General features: G+C 38.6%; 1 protein-coding gene across 5 annotated transcripts in view; it reads right to left on the bottom strand.

Annotated features, from left to right (window-relative positions):
• The window catches only part of LOC146536465 (nephrin-like), a 141799-nt gene that overhangs the window by 19311 nt on the left and 100334 nt on the right, over positions 1 to 22154 (bottom strand). For all 5 annotated transcript variants that reach the window (XM_085189824.1, XM_085189825.1, XM_085189823.1 and 2 more), the window contains 5 exons: positions 17810 to 18016; positions 17210 to 17355; positions 15530 to 15677; positions 4615 to 4745; positions 253 to 412 (listed from right to left, as the gene is read on the bottom strand). In XM_085189824.1, coding sequence (XP_085045950.1) covers positions 253 to 412; positions 4615 to 4745; positions 15530 to 15677; positions 17210 to 17355; positions 17810 to 18016 — 792 coding nt within the window. The remainder of the gene's footprint in view (positions 1 to 252; positions 413 to 4614; positions 4746 to 15529; positions 15678 to 17209; positions 17356 to 17809; positions 18017 to 22154) is intronic.

Here is a 22154-nt window from a genome sequence, read left to right as displayed (position 1 = left end):
ACTTATTAGTAAAAAGTATATACTCGTAGATTGGGTTCAGTTAGTAAGAAAAATATAACATTGCGTGTGAAATAGCGGAGCTAAACGCCGCACTTTGTCTTATTACCAAAACGAGGAAATGTAAACAATTCTTTCCCATGAATGTTCATCGAACCTAAACCCATCGTTTTTATTCCCACAGGCTCCACACAGGTAACGAGACCTTTGTAATTTCAAATCACGAATTTGTATTCACTACCCTTCCATACTTACATTGCACTCTCAAATACACAGCTTGGCTGCTAGCTTCCCCTATCTGGTTGGCGGCTCTGCACCCGTACAAGCCACCGTCCCGCCGCGTCACTTTCTGCAGCACCAACGACTTGGTACTAATGAACACTCCGGATGACATGTTTTGTGTTACTTGTTGATCCTGTAATATGGAAATGTGGCTAGTTTTTGTTCGAAACTTAATCGGTTTAGTTAAATGTTTTTTTTGTTCTTTCACGCATTTTCCCGCGTGAGAGGTTAAGCAGATGGATTAAATTTTAAGACAGCCCCATATTTGTGATTTTGCGAGTTGTGAAACTAAACACCTCGTTTAGTCTACCACAATGAGTACATTGAAGTTAAATTTATAATTTTAATGGAGAATTTACAATAATAATTAATTAAAAGATATTAGTCCCTGCGCAGGGGCACAGCGTAGAGTTTCGCCACTTACGATTATCACGCAATGACTTGAATATTTGGATGAAAAAAGGCGTATTGAGTGCCTTAACACTAGATTCTATTGGATACAGAGATACAGAAGTATAGAGTGTAGATACAAAGTACCTTTATTAGTTTTGTCCTTTTTTTTTTTTATTATAGTTTTCTTTCTTTTTCTGTTTGTGTAAGTAGTCTGTGATTGTAAGGTTTTTTATCATTACTGGTGTCTCTTGTAAGGTATATTGTATGTAATCTCCTACCGCTTTAATTTTTTTTTTTTTGTTACTGCTGGTGGTGAAGGGTGAATAATGTGATCTTTGCACATTTTATTTTATATATATATATATTTTTTTATTTGGTACATTTATTATATTATATAAATTAGTATTTATATTTATCTTACATATATATATATATATATATATATATTTTATTATTTATTTTATTTAATTGTTTATGTAATATGTTTGTTTATAATGCTTCATCTAACTCAAACGACGATTCATTTTGTTCTTTATCATCTTCATCTGTAAGTAGTTTTCATAGTACGTCCGTTCCTCTTTCCAATCTACTTGTCGACACATTTTCCAATTTTCCCAAGAATTTCAATGTCCTACATATTAATGCCCAATCCGTTCCTGCACATTATCCTGACTTATTAGCCTCCTTTGATTGCGCCAACGTGCACGCGATTTTAATTTCTGAAACATTCCTTAAACCCTGCCTTCCTTCCTCCTCCTTCTCTTTACCTAACTTCCATCTCATACGTAATGACCGTACAGGTAAAGGTGGTGGTGGTGTAGCCATCTATATTCGCAACCACTTACCTTTCACAATTGTTAGTAAGTCTCCATCGCAATACTCTGAAACTGCTGAACATATTTTTATAGAAATTTTACTTGGTCGATTAAAGCTATTACTTGGGGTTTTTTACAGCCCTTCGCTACATATTGATTATTTTCACACTTTGGAGACCTTATTGGAGAAACATGTGCCAAGCGTTGATCACACCATAATTCTTGGAGACTTCAATACCTGTATTATTAAAAATGATTCACGAGCAAAACAACTCCTTAACATCATTAATAGCTCAAATTTAAAATTACTTCCTTCGAATCCTACACATTTTTTTCCGAACTGTGCCCCATCCCAACTCGATCTTATGATTGTTTCCTCCGTTGACCATGTTATGATCCATGGTCAACTTCCTGCTGACGCCTTTTCCTACCATGATTTAATGTATTTGTCTTATAATGTTCGTCCCCCTAAGCCCAAGCCATCTGTCGTCATGCGACGCAGTTTTAAAAAATTTAATAATGACGAGTTCTTGGTTGATCTCAATGACATCGACTGGAACGTCATTTTTAACACAACAACTATCGATGACAAGTTGGAGATATTTAATTCTATTTTAACTGAGCTCTATGACAAGCACGCTCCTTTTCGGCCAATTAAATTAAAACACTTACCCGCTCCATGGCTTACGCCAGATATTAAGTCACTGATGACTAAAAGAAATGTGGCGAAATCCAAATATAAACATAATCCCACCGATCAGAATCTTTTAAGGTATAAGAGCTTGCGTAACCGATGTAGCAGAGTTTGCAGGGACGCGCAACGTAACTATATTGACTTGAGCTTACAAAACTTAAGCCCACGTAAGTTGTGGAAATTTCTGGAATCGCTAGGCATTGGCCGGCAACGTAAGGATTTGAATTGCAATCTAGACGTTGATGCCTTGAATAAACACTTTGTCTCGATAACACCTATGGACAACACAATTAAAGCAAATACATTGAATTATATCAACTCCTTGCCGTCTCCCACAATCGTTCCTTTTAACTTTGCTCCTATAACCCCATCCCAGGTAAGAAACAGTATCCTAGCCATCGAATCTGATGCTTCTGGTTATGATGGCATCAACCGCAAAATGATTATTTTGCCCTTGGAAGTCTTAGTTCCAGTCATTACCCATATTTTAAATTTTTCTATTTCCCATAACACTTTTCCCAGTTTGTGGCGCATTGCTCGCGTTATCCCCATACCCAAAACCAAAGATCCAAAATCCTTCTCTCAATACCGTCCTATCTCCATCCTTCCTTTCTTGTCAAAGGTCTTGGAACGTATTGTTTTTCAGCAACTAAATCAATATCTATTTGATAACCATATATTATCCGAGTTCCAGTCTGGATTCCGTAACGGGCATAGCACAGTCACTACTTTGATTAAAGTTTGTGACGATATCAGACTTAGCATGGACAAACAAAATCTTACAGTCATTGCTTTGCTGGACTTTAGCAACGCCTTTAATTCTGTTGATACTGATCTCTTGGTTGCTGTTCTGCGTTCAATAAATATCTCTCCTGAAGCCACTGAGTGGTTCAGAAGCTATTTATGTGATCGGCAACAGTACGTTCAAGCCAATGACAAGTCATCTTCCCTTTGCTCTCTTTCTGCCGGTGTTCCCCAAGGTGGTGTCCTCTCTCCTCTCCTTTTCTCCATTTTTATTAATTCAGTTTCCCAAAATCTATGCTCTTCCTTTCATCTATATGCTGACGACCTTCAAATTTACTTAGCCGCCCCGTTTGATGATGTTAGTGAGGCTATTCATAAGCTTAACGAAGATTTGCGGAATGTTAGTAGGTGGAGCAAATCTTTTGGCTTAACTGTCAATCCTGCCAAGTCACAGGTCAGTATTATTGGTGGCTCTAAGCAACTAAAAAAACTTGACCAGAATAGCCTCCCTGCTATACAGTTTGGCGGCGTCGATTTGAGCCTGAGTCCATCTATTAAGAACCTTGGTATTATTATAGACAATTCCCTATCTTGGTCAGTACAGATAGCTGAGGTTAGCCGTAAATTATTTGCCACTATCGGATCGCTCAAACGATGGAAATATTTCCTACCTATAAAGACCAAAACTACTCTAGCTCATTCACTACTGTTACCGATTTTAGACTATGCTGATTCGTGTTACCCAGACTTATCTGAGGAACAACTAAATAAACTAGAGCGGTTACAAAATCTATGTATTAGATTTATCTTCGGTTTACGTAAATTTGATCATGTTTCTGATCATCGTCGTCAGCTTGGATGGCTTCCTATCCGACATCGCCGAAATTTCCGCATGCTGACTCTTCTCTATTCTATCCTGTACAACTCTCTCTCTCCCTCCTACTTAAAAGATCGATTTTGTTTCCTAGGTGCCGATTCACTTCTTCACCTCCACCTTAGATCCCGTTGTGATAATCTCCTTAAATTACCAACTTCCCATACCCTATTTTATTCTAAGTCTTTTACTATGAAATCTGCAATTCTTTGGAATGAACTTCCTACAGAAGTTCGACATTCCAAATCTCTATACAGCTTTAAAAATCGTCTGAAAGAGTACTTATTTAATTTAGTATAATAGTTTATCTTTATTTTTATTTTTTTTTTAATATTATGTATATATTTTTGAACACGTTTTATGTATGTATGTTTATATGTGTAAGTATATATTGTTTTTTTTTAATATTTGTATGTATGTATGTATGTGTAAAGTATATAAACATTAAACACATTTTATGTAAGTTTATTTTATGTTATTGACTTAGTTTATTTTATATTATATAATATTTAATTATATTTCATAAAGTTTGCACTGAGACGTTGTCCCCTTTCTCCTCATTACAATTTATCCGTTATGTTTCAAAGGTTGTCTGGTGGAGATTGCTTAAAGCAATAAGACCGCCTTTGCATACGTGTTTTTCTTTAAATTTTATTTGTGTTGTTCTTTCTATATATTTCTTTTATGTGTGCAATAAAGTATATTCTATTCTATTCTATTCTATACAGAGTGAAGCAGAGAGTAAAAAGAAAACGTAACAGGAAAATAAAAACTATATACAGGAAACAGACTCAAATAATTTTGAACTCACTCACGTTATGGTACCACGTGATGCGATGCTCCTTCGGGTTGGCTCGAATATTGCATTCGAAGTAAACGTCGTCGCCTTCTTTAATGTCATTAGGATTGAGTGTGCTTCCAAGAGACATGCTTAGCACCGGCCTGTCTGAAAATGAACCTTATTTACTATTTGATACGGTATGTTTTGTTTTACACAGTACTATAGTACGAGGAACAGTTGTTAGTTTTGTTTATGTTTCATATTTTTATTGATATATGTTATAGTATAGAACTATGTTAAAAGTAAATAATAAGACTCAAAATATTACTTATATTAAATTTATTGTAATATATACCTTATGTAACTTATTAGCTTTTTAGCTATAAGGTGAAAAATTGGTAAAAAAATGGTCTTAAAATGTATTTTTCTAAAAGTCGATATTATATTAAAAATATTTGAGAATAATAATGCTTTAAATGGTGATTATCTTTCATTTCAAAGCTATATTTTTATGTATACAGCAGTAACTTTTAAGCTGTCTCTTGGACTACGTAAAGGTGAGCATTTCGCAAATTATTCCCTCTTGGAGGCAATTTTAAAGTTTTTAAAATTTTATCTTTTGCCATTTAATTCTTATTTAAAGCAACTTTTAGTTTAGACAGTTTAAACAGTACTGTATGTATACAATTTATATTCAAATTGAATTAAAAATAAACTTTAAAATAGTACTTTACGCTTTATCCCTCATAGCATTTCAGGGAAAGAGAACCAAATGTTAAGACACTCCGTTCTCCACTCTCTCAATAATATAAATATTTATTTAAATTTATCTTTCCCCTTCTCCGTTCTGGTGTCTAGGTAAAGCGCGGTATTGACTCCCGCTACTCAACACACAATGCCTCCAAAATTCGGCGGAAAGTGGGGAACGGAGTGTCTTAACACTAGGTTCCCTCTGCTTACTCTGTGTGCGGGATACAGCGGGAAGTTGATTTTTTTTATATAATTTTTATTTAGTAATAGGAGGCAAGTCGTTGCGAAGGGGTACAAGCATGCGACTGTTAACGCGACAGGTTGTGGGTTTCATTCCAATTCGAAGATATATAATATTTTAAGTTCTTCTCTCTGGTAATGAGTTAAAACACGGCGTTGAGTTCCGCACTCAATATGCAATGTCTCTAGAATTCAGTGGGAAATGGGGAACGGTATGTCTTAACACTAGGGTTCAAGCTTGCTAAAATGACAAACGGGATGTCTGGGGGACCTGGGATCTTAGTGTATTAGTGTTGTACCGGACGGGCGGAACTCAAGTGAATGAGCCGCTGACGCCCTGCACACTATAGGTTCCAGATCATGGGAACACGGAGTATGCTGAGACCCCAAGACGTTCTTGTGAGTCGTTCTTGTGAGACGTTCTTGTGAGTCGTTCTTGTGAGACGTTCTTGTGAGACGTTCTTGTGAGACGTTCTTGTGAGACGTTCTTGGGAGTCCTTCTTGTGAGACGTTCTTGTGAGTCGTTCTTGTGAGACGTTCTTGTGAGTCCTTCTTGTGAGACGTTCTTGTGAGACGTTCTTGTGAGACGTTCTTGTGAGACGTTCTTGGGAGTCCTTCTTGTGAGACGTTCTTGTGAGTCCTTCTTGTGAGACGTTCTTGCGAGACGTTCTTGCTATACATTGAAACAAGATACTGAAACAGGATGTTGAAACAGGATATTGAAACAAGATGTTGATCACTGTATAACGGTCGGTGACTGTCGGCTCTATTCGTGTCTTGTTCCGATTCTATCTTCTTCCTGTTGTGCTCACCGTTGATTGCCGACTGTCTCTGTCTCGCCCGACGCGCACCTCCGTTGCGCGGAGCTAAACGGTAACGAGAGCCGCGAGCCACCGAGCCGTTTTATCTTTATTTACAACAATATTTTTACTATGATTATCACACATTTACATTTATATTTTAATAACTAAAAATCGGATGTTTTTACAATTTATACATATTAAAAGAACATAAAAATATCTATCTATCTATGTATAAAACATTATACTATTTAAGTATTATCTATTATTAAATTACGAAAAATGCTGTTACGATGACGAATTTTACATGAGTTTTTACAATGAAAATTCTCTCTAAAATTAATTACACACATTAGGAATATACAAATCTGTTATTTTGTTACAGAAAACTATGACAAACAATAATTAATAATAAAATTTACTATACGGAAGTTACTATTATATAAAAAGCGATTAATGCGGCAAATCATAGTACAACTATACAAATAAGATATAAAGTCGAAAATTATTATCTAAAACGGAACCCAAATCTATTTATATTTATTATTTAATGTAATTACTTATTTACAAAGGAAAAAACACTATTAATTTAGAAAAGACACTAATAATAACATTCAAAATTACGAGAGTGGTATGACGTCACTTTTTGCCAAACTAAACAGTCTCTAACATGTTGTGACGAGTTCACAGCCGATGATGCGCGTCGGTTGTCGCGAACATTTCTCCCGCCGTGCAGAATCAGGTCTCGATGTGATGCTGCATCTTTCCCGCGGTGAGCGACGACGTCTTCTTACTTTGGAAGCGGAACGAGTTTTTTGGTTGGCCTTTTCAGAAGACCACCCTTAGTGCGTACTTCAACTATTCGCACTTGTCCATCTGCACCTGGATATACTTTTTCTATGCGTCCTCTTGGCCACGTATTTCTTGGAAGTTGTGAGTCGGCTATAAGTACCGGGTCACCTATTTCATAAGTAGGGCCTCGACCATGAGGCTCCCGCCGGTGTTGAAGTTCAGGGAGATATTCGCGAACCCAGCGTCTCCAAAACATGTCCGCTAATATCTGTGAGCGTCTCCACTGCTTTTTGCTATCGATGTCGTCCTCACTAAATGTGCCAGGTACAGGTAGACGAGCTGAACCCCCAAGTAAAAAGTGATTGGGTGTTATAGATTCTTCGTCGTCATTGTTTACAGAAACATGTGTGAGGGGACGACTATTCACAGTATATTCTACTTCGCAGAGTAATGTAGCCAAAATTTCTTCTCGGGGGTATCTCTCACGAAGAATAGTGTATAGAGCTGTTTTCACGCAGCGAACAAGACGTTCCCATGCGCCTCCCATGAATGGTGCAGATGGTGTTATGAAACGCCATGCGATGCCTCGACGACTGGCTTCTTCTTTGAATGCTTCTCGAAGTTCTTTGTCTGCTCCATGCATGTTTGTACCATTATCTGAGTAAATTTCGGAAGGACATCCTCGACGTGCAGCGAATCTTCGCAATGCAAGTATGGCAGAGTCTGCGCTTAGGCTGGCGGCGATTTCCAGGTGAACTGCTCTAGTGGTAAGACACGTGAAGAGTGCGACGTAACGTTTCACGTGTTGTCTGCCGACGACTACTGTGAGAGGGCCAAAATAATCTAAGCCGGTGTATGTAAATGGTCTTCGATGATGAGCGAGACGGGATTTAGGATGATCACCCGTAGAAGGCTGTGGGGGTTGTGCCTTGCGAATACGACACTTGAGGCACTGATGAACTATCCTTTTCACGGTGGGACGAAGACGAATTACCCAAAAATGTTGACGTACTTCATTTACTATTATTTCGGTGCTGCTGTGGTGAAGACAACGGTGGGTCCAATCAATATATAACTGTGTGATGTAGTTATCTCCATCTAAGACTTGTGGTTTCTTTGTTTCGTCTTTTATTCCCTCGGCGGCGGCTATACGGCTGCGAAGAACGACAATGTCATCTCGGAGTTCTACGGGTAATGAATGAAGGCGACTTTGTTTGGCAATAGTCCTGTTGTATCTTAAGTCTGTGATATCTTCATTGAAAGATTCTTCTTGAGATGTTCGGATGAGAAGATTTTCTGCTTTTGTAATGTACTTCGAATCCAATATCAGAAAATTGTTGGAATCCATAGATTTCTTGCTATGTAGAGTAGTAGATTTCTTTTGCAATGTTTCTCTTCGTTTGTTCCACGTAGGATCTGATTCCATATTTCTACGTGTTCGCTTATAAAAGATCTTCTCTTTTTTATTTCTGCAAATATCTAAAAATTGCAAGACTCTAGCTGTGGCACGAAGTAGTCGCTCCCATTTTGAGAAGCGTTGTGGATCAGGAATTGCTTCACGTAATTTTGTCTTCAGCTGGAGTTCTTTAACGGTAAAAGTATGTTCTTCACCAGTATTATTTGACACGACCGGTTTTTCGATAGGCCAGGTACTCGGATTTTCTTTCAAGAAGGCAGGCCCGTGATACCATTCATGATCAGCTCCAAAATCAGATGGTACTTCTCTGGTGGCTATATCGGCGACATTGAGCTTAGAAGGTACCCAACGCCATTCTTCAACTTTGGTATATTCTTCAATGGCTGCTAGTCTATGTGCGACAAATGGCTTATAAGACCTGGCTCCATTTCTTATCCACGTCAGAACTGTCTTACTGTCTGTCCAAAAGATTTTGCATTCCGGCGCAATACGATGTTCTTTTATGACAGCTTCTGCTATGCGAACTCCCATGACGGCTGCTTGTAGTTCTAAACGAGGAATTGACATAACCTTGAGCGGGGCTACTTTCGCTTTAGCCATGATCATGTTGACTTGGACTTTTCCATCCGGAGCAACCACCCTCCAGTAGGCAGCTGCTGCGTAGGCTGTTTCACTGGCGTCGCTGAATATATGTAGTTGTACAGATGTGGCATCACTATAACCAGAGTAGCATCGAGGTAAGCTCACATTTTTCAATTTCTGAAGGTGTAGCATCCATTCTGCCCACTGCTTGGAAAGATCTTCATCCAGATGTTGATCCCAATCTATAATTCTTCGCCAAGATTCTTGAAGAATTTGTTTAGCACGAATAGTAACGGGTGAAGCGAAACCAAGTGGGTCATAGAGTGACATAACTATCTTCAGAGCTTCTCTCTTCGTAGGAGCTGTTTTCTTTAATAAACTGGGCGGTAATCTTGCTAGTTTTAAATTGAATCGTAATTCATCGGTTGACGGTCTCCACATTAAACCCAAAATCTTTTCTTCTTTGGTACCCAGGTTAATAGTTTCTGTCATATTTGATTGTTTTTCAAGTTCATTTATTATTTTCGGGATATTTGAAACCCACTTGCAGAGTTTGAAACAAGCTTCTCCGTGGATATGTTGGACCTTTTTGGAAGTTTCTATAGCTTCTTCTATACTTCGGAAACTGTCTAGGTAGTCATCCATATAGTGGTTGTGGATGATAGCTTCCACTGCTTCTGGATGCGTGTCGATGTACCTTTTTGCGTTCCAATCTTTAGCGAATATCGCGGTGCATGGTGAACTCGCAGCTCCAAATATAAGCGACGTCATGCGATATTCTTCAGGAGTTCCCTCCCGCCGGTGTCCTCTCCACAGGTAGCGAAGGGCATCCCTATCTTGAGGTCTTACTTTGACTTGCATAAACATTTCGGCTATGTCGGCTGATACAGCGAAAGCATGACGGCGAAATCTCATCATGACTCCAGGAAGCGATTGAAGAAGGTCTGGTCCAGTCAAGAGGAAATCGTTTAGTGACATACCTTTGGTTTTAGCAGCGGCGTCGTGAACAATGCGAAGCTTCTCTGGTTTAGCCGGGTTTTGCACGTCGAAGTGTGGCAGGTACCATGTTCTGCCTGGAGAGATACTTTTAGGTGCCACCTCAGCGTAGCCCTTCTGGACGAGTGATTCCATTTGTTCGGTGTATCTCCTTTTCAGTTCAGGATCACGATCAATTTTTCTCTCTATTGATATGAGCCTCTTCAGCGCCGACTCATAATTATTAACCATGATGCTGTTCTCTGATTTCCATAAAAGTGTGGTTTCAACATGCCCATCTTGTAAACGGTGTGTGTGTTTCTTCAAAATGTTTTCAGCCTTTATTTCTGGATCAGAGTCTGGCCGACGCGGATTAATGATAAGAGATTCCAAGGCAAAGTAATCTCTCAGTTGTTCATCCATTCTATCTTCAATAGCAGTAACTTGATTGACGAAATGGATTTTCTGACCCAATGTCCTATTGTGCGCACCATGTAGCACCCACCCGAGCGACGTGAGTGAAGCGATTGGTTGGTTCTTCGGTCCTATACGGACATCTTCGGCGAGTAGTAAATTCCAATTGTCTTGACCAATTAGAATTTTAGGCGTGGCTGAGTCGTAGGTGAGCTGGTTCTTCAAATCTATTAGATGATCGCAGGCAGCTAAGTCTTCTTCACGAATTGTTTGCGGGGAAAGATTAAGATGCGGAACGGTACGAGCTGTAAAGCTAATCTTCTTTTTCTGTGAATTAGCAAGTGTCACGGTAACACGCCTTGATCCCGGCGTTTCAATAACTATATCCCCGATTGCTTCCATCTTTAAAGGATCCAGCCGTCCCTCAGCACCGACTTCCTTTGCCAAAGCTTCATCTATGAGAGATACAGTTGATCCGTCGTCTAATAGAGCGTATGCGGAGGTTTCTCCCGCCGGTCCATGAACTCTGACTGGTATGATTTTAAGATAAGCATGCGCCTTTGACGGTACCCATGCGTTGGCCACGGTTTCCTTTTCTTCTTGTTGATTTCGAATTTCTGATTTCTCCTTTTTATCATAGTGTAGTAATCGATGATGAGTACCGATGCATCCCTTAATATTGCACTTCTGTGGTTTACAGGAATGTCCTGATTGTCGGAACCGCAGGCATCTGAAGCACAGTCGGTGTTCTTTGGCGAGTTCCCATCTTTTATCTGAGTTGGCATCTTGAAATTTCTTGCAGCTAATACTGTGATGACCTTCTTTGTTACAAATTTTGCACGTACTTTTCACCATTCCATGAAATCTATTAGTTTTCCTTTCTTCGGTAGTATTGTGCGTTCTATGTATCACACGACGAGTAGGCTCTGAGTGCGGGATCTCTGTTGAATAAGGTGTGCGACATGCTGCTTGTTTGGTGAGAAACTCGCTGAAGTGCGTCAGGTCTGGTTTGAATATAGATGCTTGTTCCTCGTACCACCTGGTACATAACGACGATGGTAGCTTTTCACGAAGGGCCCTCGTTATATCTGGCGCAGTGATAAAGTTGTGTAAATCGAGGGCGCGAAACAGATTGACACTGCTTCTTACCTTACTGGCGAATGCATGTATCTCCTTTGGATTGTCAGCACAACGAGGTAGAGATCGAAGCTTGTCATATTCACTATATGCGATTGCATCTGGACGACCGAAATTCATTTCAAGCTCTTCTATGATGGCATCCGGTTTTGAATGAGCTATGAGTTGTGTGTCGACGACTTCCAATGCTTTTCCAGTTAGGCTTCTTCGAATTCTGGCTGTATTTTCAACTTCATTGAAGTATCCCTTAGTGTTTTCATATATGGCCCTGTATGATAGCCATTCATTTAACACTCCACTATATGTAGGAAGATCCATGATGACTTTGGACGCGACGGGAAAATTGTATGACGATGATGGAGGTAACATTGTAGGTTTAGGTACCTCTGTTTTCATACACAACGATGTAGGAGCGGTTTCGGCTTTTTCGCATCTTTTCTTCAAATTTTCTATTTCCTTTTTTAGCTCCTCTATTTCCTTTGTTGAATCTCTCTGTATTGCTTGTTGATTTTCGGAATTGTTGCCGATATTCGGATGTTGAGGCATTCTATAGCATGACGGCACTGGATGTGGTTGCCTCGGAACATCTGCACATGGTGTAAGTGATTTTTGTACGATTTGTGCATTATCTTCAATCCAGGAGCTAACGTAGTCGGTTTTCGATATATTATCTTCCTGGGATTCTGAACTATCTGATTCAGCATCTTCCAGAGCTATTTGCGCGAGTTCAAGCTTGATGCGAAGTATTTCTTCACGAGCATTTCTTGCTCTACGTCTGGATTTCGTAGACTTCTTCGAGTTTGCACGTTTCGAAGTTGTCGACTTTATTTGTGTGCCTTCAAATTGTTCCTCCTTGTTAATTGAAATAATTCTTGAGTCTTCCTTTTCGTCACTTGGTACTATTAAGTTCTTTTCTATTTCGGAATCCTCTTGTGTATTCGTAGGCGGGTGTGTCACCTCTGTGTGACTAGATGAAGGGTCGGCTTCATATCTCAATCCCTCGGATCGACCTCTTGATCTTGTGATAGGCATCTTAGTAAAAACCTACGATAATTGGTAAAACTCACCAAGACGAAACGATAATACTCGAAGGCGGATGCACGAAGATTCTTGGAGACGAACGACGACACTCGAAGGCGGAAGCACGAAGATTCTCGGAGACGAACGACGACACACGAAGGCGGATGTCGGAGGATGATGCACGAACACTCACGAAGACTTACGATAATACTCGAAGGCGGATGCACGAACACTCACGACGTGACTTACGGCGCGATAGATGTCAGCGCAGTAGCGAGCACGACAGTCAATGCGGACGCCAACGGAGGCGGCGGAGAGCGCAGCGGAGAGCGCTATGTGACGGAGAACACTGCGCGACGGAGAGCACTGCGCGATGTAGTACGATAATACTCGAAGGCGGATGCACGAAGGTTCTCGAACACTCACGATAACACTCGAAGGCGGATGTCAGAGGCTGATGCACGAACACTCACGAAGACTCACGATAACACTCGAAGGCGGATGTCAGAGGCTGATGCACGAACACTCACGAAGACTACAGGCGAGTAAGGCGACTTCAGCACAGTTGCGAGCGCGACAGTCAATACGGAATATACTGCGCGATGGAGCACGGCGCGACGGAGAGCACTACGCGATGGAGCACTTACGAAGACTCACGAAGGCGGATGCACAAAACACTCACGACGTGACGGGATATGTGACGTCAGCGCAGCGCAGCGCAGCAGCGCGAGCGCGACAGTCGATACGGATGCGAAACGCGACGGCGAATGCGTTTGCGAGCGCGACGGAAAACACTGCGCGATAGAGTACTGCGCGACGGAGCACTTGCGCGACGGAGCACTGCGATAACTTGCACGATGACGGATGATGCTTCAGCTTCGGTGAGGAGTCCCCAGATCCGGCTCGAAGGACCAGCACGTTGTACCGGACGGGCGGAACTCAAGTGAATGAGCCGCTGACGCCCTGCACACTATAGGTTCCAGATCATGGGAACACGGAGTATGCTGAGACCCCAAGACGTTCTTGTGAGTCGTTCTTGTGAGACGTTCTTGTGAGTCGTTCTTGTGAGACGTTCTTGTGAGACGTTCTTGTGAGACGTTCTTGGGAGTCCTTCTTGTGAGACGTTCTTGTGAGTCGTTCTTGTGAGACGTTCTTGTGAGTCCTTCTTGTGAGACGTTCTTGTGAGACGTTCTTGTGAGACGTTCTTGTGAGACGTTCTTGGGAGTCCTTCTTGTGAGACGTTCTTGTGAGTCCTTCTTGTGAGACGTTCTTGCGAGACGTTCTTGCTATACATTGAAACAAGATACTGAAACAGGATGTTGAAACAGGATATTGAAACAAGATGTTGATCACTGTATAACGGTCGGTGACTGTCGGCTCTATTCGTGTCTTGTTCCGATTCTATCTTCTTCCTGTTGTGCTCACCGTTGATTGCCGACTGTCTCTGTCTCGCCCGACGCGCACCTCCGTTGCGCGGAGCTAAACGGTAACGAGAGCCGCGAGCCACCGAGCCGTTTTATCTTTATTTACAACAATATTTTTACTATGATTATCACACATTTACATTTATATTTTAATAACTAAAAATCGGATGTTTTTACAATTTATACATATTAAAAGAACATAAAAATATCTATCTATCTATGTATAAAACATTATACTATTTAAGTATTATCTATTATTAAATTACGAAAAATGCTGTTACGATGACGAATTTTACATGAGTTTTTACAATGAAAATTCTCTCTAAAATTAATTACACACATTAGGAATATACAAATCTGTTATTTTGTTACAGAAAACTATGACAAACAATAATTAATAATAAAATTTACTATACGGAAGTTACTATTATATAAAAAGCGATTAATGCGGCAAATCATAGTACAACTATACAAATAAGATATAAAGTCGAAAATTATTATCTAAAACGGAACCCAAATCTATTTATATTTATTATTTAATGTAATTACTTATTTACAAAGGAAAAAACACTATTAATTTAGAAAAGACACTAATAATAACATTCAAAATTACGAGAGTGGTATGACGTCACTTTTTGCCAAACTAAACAGTCTCTAACATGTTGTGACGAGTTCACAGCCGATGATGCGCGTCGGTTGTCGCGAACAAGTGTAAAATACACATGATTTCTATTTCTAGCCTTTTAAGTTGGCTGGGCACGCTGGCGCGTGTCTAGATAGCCTTTGCAAGGGCAAAGGCTATGTAGACGCGCTAGGCCTATGCGAGATATGGCAAAGGCCTATGCGAGATATAGCATCAAAATAGAACCCTACATACATATACAAAATAACAAATGCAGTTAAAGTTAATTACTTAAAAGTCAAATCAACGAATACATTATACAGGCGGAAAACAAAAGGTGCCCGCGGGATACAAGTTTGTATGGAAGTTAGTATTACTATTTATTAGACATTCAAATATATGTGTTTGTATAATAATAATAATTTACAATTTATTGTACTGCAAGTGGAAAATGTTTTATAGATGATTTCAGGTTCTATTCCTGCTCATAATATAGTGGAGATTCGATTATCCGGCGCTCCATTATCCATATTTGCTATTATTCGAACTACCAACCGGTTACATATTATACATTATACATATAGGAAAAAAAAATAACGCTAGCTAGTAAAAAATGTAACAATATAATATTAGGACCTTCGAATTTTTTTATATTAGGTTAGTTTATAATTACTCTAAGCTTTTCAAGACACCTACAACCTACGTCAAATGTTGTCCTTTTGTGGTCAGTGATTACGGCATACAAAGTCAACATTTAGGTACTTCTGTATACTTACAAACAACACTCATTCTGAAGGAGTCTTCTAAAGCCACGCGCAGCACTGGGTTATCAGCTCTGCACCTTATCACCACCCCATCATCCTCTGGCTGCGGAGACATCGTCAGTTTGCTGACCGTTGACGTTTCATTTATGAACTCACTATGCTGGAAGTAAGTATTTAGTTAGTTGAAAAAATATTTTGTTCTGCAATTCAGTATCTGACTGCAGACGACGGTTGTGGGTTCGATTCCTATTCTCTTTTATCTTGCTCTAATTTTTAAATTTCGGTAACAAAACAAAGCACAGCGTTGAGTTCCACAACTCAGCACGCAATATCTTGAAAATGAAGTTCCTGGTAAAAGAAGTGTCTTGGTTATTTGTAGGTTCCCTCTACATCCCTGCTATGTGCAGAATAGAGTATTACGCTAAAAAATATATAATCGAAAATCAATAGTTCCCACTATAGGCCAATCAATAACCTAATTAGTTCACTTTGAGCTCGCTCTTCTGGTGGGTAGTTCTTTGATAGCAAACTTTACTTTTACAAGACGGTCGGTCGGTTTTACAATCTTCATATTAAACACTTTAAATCATTCAATAAAAGTTGGTTCATTATGGTATAAAATAGAATAACTAACTACATACTATAAATGAGGAACGGAAGTGTCTTTAAGGGAACCTGTAGACTAAGATCCCTTAGTTGCTCACAAAAGCAAAATATCTTGCGTCTTGACATGAGGTTTGCCTAGTCTCTCATACAGCGTAAAAATTTAAAAAAAAACAATTCAATTTACTTAAAACGTGGACCGTAAGCTCTACAGCTAAAGTTCCTATATTTATATTCATTTCTCGCTTTATAAGTTTTTAACGACACACTCAATATTGCTAGGTGAACAGTTACCAAGTTCGAAACGATCGCTTAGTGAATTGGTTTCGAGTGTCTTCGAGCTTTAACAAAGTTCTACATCTCGATAGAAACCCTTGTTATCAGTACAGTGGGGAGAAACCGTTATTTTATATAAAAGAATTAAACTTTGAGAGTAGAAGAATTTAATTATATCTATTGGAGACCGGTTTTAAAATTGTTTTTATATATATTATGGATTGGGTATTAAAAAATGGTAGAGCTGGCAGAGAATTGAGATTTTTTTTTCTATTTTTTCTTTAAATATTCCAAATGGTATAAGATAGTCTATGCATACGAATTTTCAAATTAAAATCTCATTCAAGGGTATATTTCTATACTTAACAGTTAATCAGTAAACAACTTCATGATTTTTTCTGCACAGCAGGATATGCAGACAGAACCTAGTGGTAAGACACTCCTTGATCTATTTTCCATCCAAATTTCGAAACATTGGGTCTTATCTGGCGGAACTCAATACTGCGTTTTATCTCGTTACCACAGCGAAGAAATAAAAATAGCTCGCTTCCCTCCAAGTAAAAATCGAGCCCATAGTCTTGTTACTAGAGCAATGAAAAGAAATAATCTGTTCTGTTCTGTTCTGTTCTTTCTAATATGGCGTTCCGAGCATGCCAGTTGAGCACAAAATCACTTCGCCAGTGTCACGTTGAATGAAGAACTCACGAAAGAGGTTGTACGGTAAAAAGAAAAGAAATAATAATTCCTACGATAGCGTATCGAACCAAAAACCATCGCCTTTTAACTAAATGCTTAAGAAATAAAGAAACTAACCTTTCCACGGGTATATCGTCTATTCTCCCTGTACCAAGTGACTTGTGCTGGTGGTCTGCTGCCGTGAGTTACGCAACTAAGAGTGAACTCAGAGTCAGCTGATAGCTGACCGGGCTTCTCTATTATTGATACGGATATTGGGCGCACTGTAACAAAAATATTTTTGTAGATGGCTTATTTTTCGAACATCACACTAGAAAGAGGGAACCTGGGAACCTAGTGTTAAGACACTCCGTTCCCATTAAAGCACTTCTGTTCCCCATTTTCAGCAGAATTCTAGAGACGTTATATTTTAAATGGCGGAACTCAACGCCACGCTTCATCTCGACACCGGAGCGAAGAAATGAAAATAGAATTTAAATAAATATTTCATTTCCGCGAGCGGGGATTGAACCCATAACCAGTCGATTTTGTAGTCACACTCTGTGCTTCTGTGCCACAATCGGCCTTGTGACTTTTCTTCCTCAGTAAATTGAATATATAGCACAAAAAGATTTTTCAATTCCAATTAGTCATTTCGTAGATTAATCCACTAAACCAAACAAACTTAGCTTTAAAATTATTTGCAGGTAAAAGATTTTTTGGTCTTATCATACTTACAGTGCATCTCAACCCTTGCAGTTCTCTCATGGGGACTTAACAAGGGTGTGTTCGTAGCTTGACACTTGACGGAAGTGTTCAACCAGCTCCTCTCGGCTCCACTCACACTTATCCTACTGATGATGATTTTACCGTCATTCTTCAAGATGGTGTGGTCTTCTAACGGCTTGCTGTTAATCAGCCAAGATAATGTTGGTTGCGGTCGCCCTGTAGAAGGTAAGAAAATACTCCGTTACCTACGGCTCGCCCTATTCTCCGGACATTGAATGTTGAGTGACGGAGTTCCGTCATTGAGTTCAATGACGCACTTTATCTTGTTTGTCGACGACCTCAAATATTTTAAACTAATTGTGATCACATAATATGTATAATATTTGTATAATGTAACACTATTTTTTGTCAAACACCAATAAAGTAAAACTTATTTAGAAGGAAAAAGAGAGGAATAGACTTCCGTATCACTTTTGCTATGTAGCAGACTCGTAGATACTACGACAGTTTCCAAACATAAAAAGTTTTATTGAACAAGAAGCTTTTGCCTATAGCTTCTTACTTTTAATTTTTATTTCTGTTAAAGCCCGCAACTCTGTTTACGTGGACTTTACACTAAGGATAATCCCGATTTTTCCCGTGCTCGCTAGAATTTCGGGATATCCCTACTTCTACACTCTCTCTCTCTCTCTCCAAGAAACCTACACCTCAAATTTTAACTTTCTGAGTCTAACAGTTTTGTCTGTGTAGGGGTATATACTTATACAAAATACAGATGTGTAATCCAATGGCAACGGAGTGTCTTATTATTTCCCAGGTAACCTCTACCTTCCCTGGCAGGAAATTCCCTTAAAAAATCTATAGATTACTTCACCAACTTAACTATGAAGTTTCAACTAATAATCATACAAGTAGTTCGTTAAAAGACAGAATTCAATTTACTGAGAACATGAAATCTAAAAGCAAATAGTTGAATAATAAATGATTAATTAAGTCTTAATGAATTAACATAATATTTCTCTCTTGTTACTCTTACATTATTAATTGTCATATATCATCCACGTAATGACAAAAATAGAGCTAGCAGAGAATTTCGAACATTTATTCATTCATTTATTGCACCACCACGTCCGAGAGAAATCTTCAGCACAGCAGAGAGTACACGGGAACCTAGTGTTAAGGCACTCCGTTCACCATTAAAGCACTTCTGTTCCCCACTTTCTGTTGAGTGGCGGAACTCAACACCGGTTAAGGAATTTCATTTTAAAATCACGAAAGATAAAATATATAAATTTTAAGACATTTGAATCGGCTACCATCGTTAACAAATAATGGATACATACATAAAAACACAGTGAAAAACACAAATAAAACTTCCAAATTGCTAATTTTGTTTGTATAGACACCTCACGCGTCACTCTAAGATCTATTTACTTAACGGAGGCAGAAGGAATACATTATTGTATACATTTCCATCTCACTCACGTTTGTTATATTTACATAGTGATGCGACACTGTTTGTGTTTATTTGATTATACTATATTTTAACTGCGGCTTTGTCCGGCACCAAGTGTCACTGACACATGCCACATTCTAAGTGCTGGCGGTATCTCTGACCGCAGGTACAGTGGGTTATATGAAATACTTGTGGCACCTGCGCGGCTTCGCCCGCTCGTTTTTTATTTAATGTTATTAAAAATACTTTTTATTTTATTTATTTTTATTTTATACTATTGTTATACACTTATGGAATTCTTTTGGCATTTTATTTGATTTTGCTCCTAATTAGATAGGCGCGCGCAGCAAACGTGGTTTTTGTCGCGTAAATATTTAATTTCCTCGAGTGGGAATCGAAGCCACAATCAGTCGAATTTACAGTCACACTCGAATCCACAATCTTCGGACAGTGTCAAAAAATCAGGTCAGGATACAATTGCACCATTACGTCATTAAGCGACGTCATTAATCGGATTTATTTGAAATATTAAAAGCTGAATTTCCGGATTATCGTTATTTACGTTACAGTGTAATGTTAAACGTTACCTAACTTTACGAGCGGGATATAACTAAAAGTTAGCAACTTTGCTATAATATATATCGCCGATTAGATTTTATCGGCGCTGCAAATATATTGAGGTCGTCGTGGCGCAGTGGCGCAGCTACTGTGAAACGCGATGGGTAAGGGTTCGATCCATACTAAATGGAATGAGTTATTTCAAAGATATAGTGCGACTTTTAGCTTGCATAGCATTGAGTTTCGCTATTATAACAGGCCATAACTTCGATTCATACAGAAAGTGGAAACTAGTAATTCAACACTGATTTCTCCGCCCACTTTAGAAACGAAATAAAATATACAAGGTTCTACCTAATTTTTTACTCCACAAAGGGTAAATTATATTATTTCCAAATTTTATCGCCAGTATTTAGTCTAAAACTTTTGTCACAACCGAAAATCGATTCTACATTAATTGAATAGTCAATAGAGTATTGTCAATTGACCGGATATATGAAATTTATGCTCATCCGCTTGTTTGATATTGGTAATGCATGTGAATGGGCTTCGATATCATATCGGACTTTTATTAAAGCAAATATTCATAAATATTTAGATACTAGCGACCCACTCGCGGTTGTACCGTCTGTTTATAATTCTATATTATGTTCTACATAGATTAGCAGAGAAAACCCAGTGACAAATCCCTCCATTCTCCATAAAATAATGAACATTCATTCCAACAATGAAAATACACACCCACTAAATGAATAATAGAGCAAGCAAAATGAACTTTAACTCAAGAACAGAAACTCCGAGAGCCAAGTGGTGACATCGTGAATAAATAATTCGTTAGTATGAAGTTTGACTTTTGATTTGAGAGCGTTTTGAGGTTATTGTACTGAAAATGAAGTTACGAGATTCATTTTATTGAGGTTTTTTTATTATTATGATATACATATGTATGTATAAGATGCTCAGAAGGTTAATTTTCTTTCGTCTTTTATATTATGTATCGTATTCTATTACTATATTCTGGGTAACCTGGGAATCGAGTGTTAAGACACTTCTGTTTTTCTCTTTCCGCTGAATTCAGAATTCTCTCTGCCCACCTTGCTATTCGCGAGATTCAACATTGAATACCCATTGTAAGATTATAAATAAAAGATTCGAACCCAAGACCACCATCGCCAGGTTTAAGACAAAATAAAAAAAGAGCAATTTCAAGTTAGCAAATAAATTATTTCTGTACAAAACGGGCAATTTACATGTAAACGGGCGGAAAGTGCCGTATTTCAAAATAATAACGCATGAAATTGCAAAGCTATAGATGGTTCTACTCAGAGTGTACTTACATTCTCGTAAATTATGATAAAAAAGTTACCATTTAAGTTTGACGCCAGCGTCTGATTGTAAACGTCGGGGTCCTGGCTTCGATTCCCACTCAGGGGGACATTCTTGTACTGGTGTCAAGGTAAAATTTTGGAAAATAATGAAAAAAAATTGTCACGCTATATTCCCGCATATATCAAAATAGGCAGAGGGTTTCACAATTACTTTCTAACTGCCTTAGCTTCACGCTGCATCTCCAGCGAGGTTGACAGAGAGAAGGGAGCGACAAGCGTTCCCAATTCGACTTTTCGCCTCATCTTTTAATTTTTAAAATAATGGAAATAATTCGTCCCCCCGAGAATGAATTGAACCCACAGTCCTATATTTTACAGTCGAACGTTTACCAGTATACAATAATAATAATTCAATCAATTATTACATATCTATTGTTCATAAATAGAGAAAAAAAATCAATAAAACAAAATACAATATAAGTAAAAAAAATATTTGGCGAGAATGTGAAGCAAGCTAAGCACATCCATATAATATAAATGGTGTTTGGAGGAAAATATTAATATAACTTTTTCTACTTTCAATGAAAAAACTAAATTGTTATGTATTTATATTATAGGTACTTTTTGTTTCAGGCAGTATCTTGCATATAGATGAATAAACAGATGTCTATAACAGACAGATATAGACTTATTGTCAAGCCTCTCTTTTCCTTCTCTTTCCTTTCCTGACCTGGTGTGTTGACTGGCGGAACTCAACGCTACATTTTGTCTTGTTATCAAACCAAAATGACAAAAAATCATTCCCCCATCGTGTTTGCAGTTAGAGGTGTTACACTGCGCTACATCGGCCATGAAATTTCGCCATCATTTCCATATAATAAGTTAAAATTATTTTGATTTCCCCGCTTTGAAAGTAGGGAAGAGTGAGAGTGAGTGTGTTTTAACACTAGGTTCTGTCTGTTTATCCTGCTATGAGCAGGATATAGCGTTATTGCAACGTCTCTATACTAGT

Source organism: Heliconius melpomene, chromosome 9 (genome assembly GCF_056956725.1).
Source record: "Heliconius melpomene rosina isolate 202511_hmr_F chromosome 9, ASM5695672v1, whole genome shotgun sequence".
NCBI classification, from domain to species: domain Eukaryota; kingdom Metazoa; phylum Arthropoda; class Insecta; order Lepidoptera; family Nymphalidae; genus Heliconius; species Heliconius melpomene.
The sequence above is the reverse complement of the archived record's forward strand: the minus strand, read 5'-3'. Positions and strand labels throughout refer to the sequence as shown.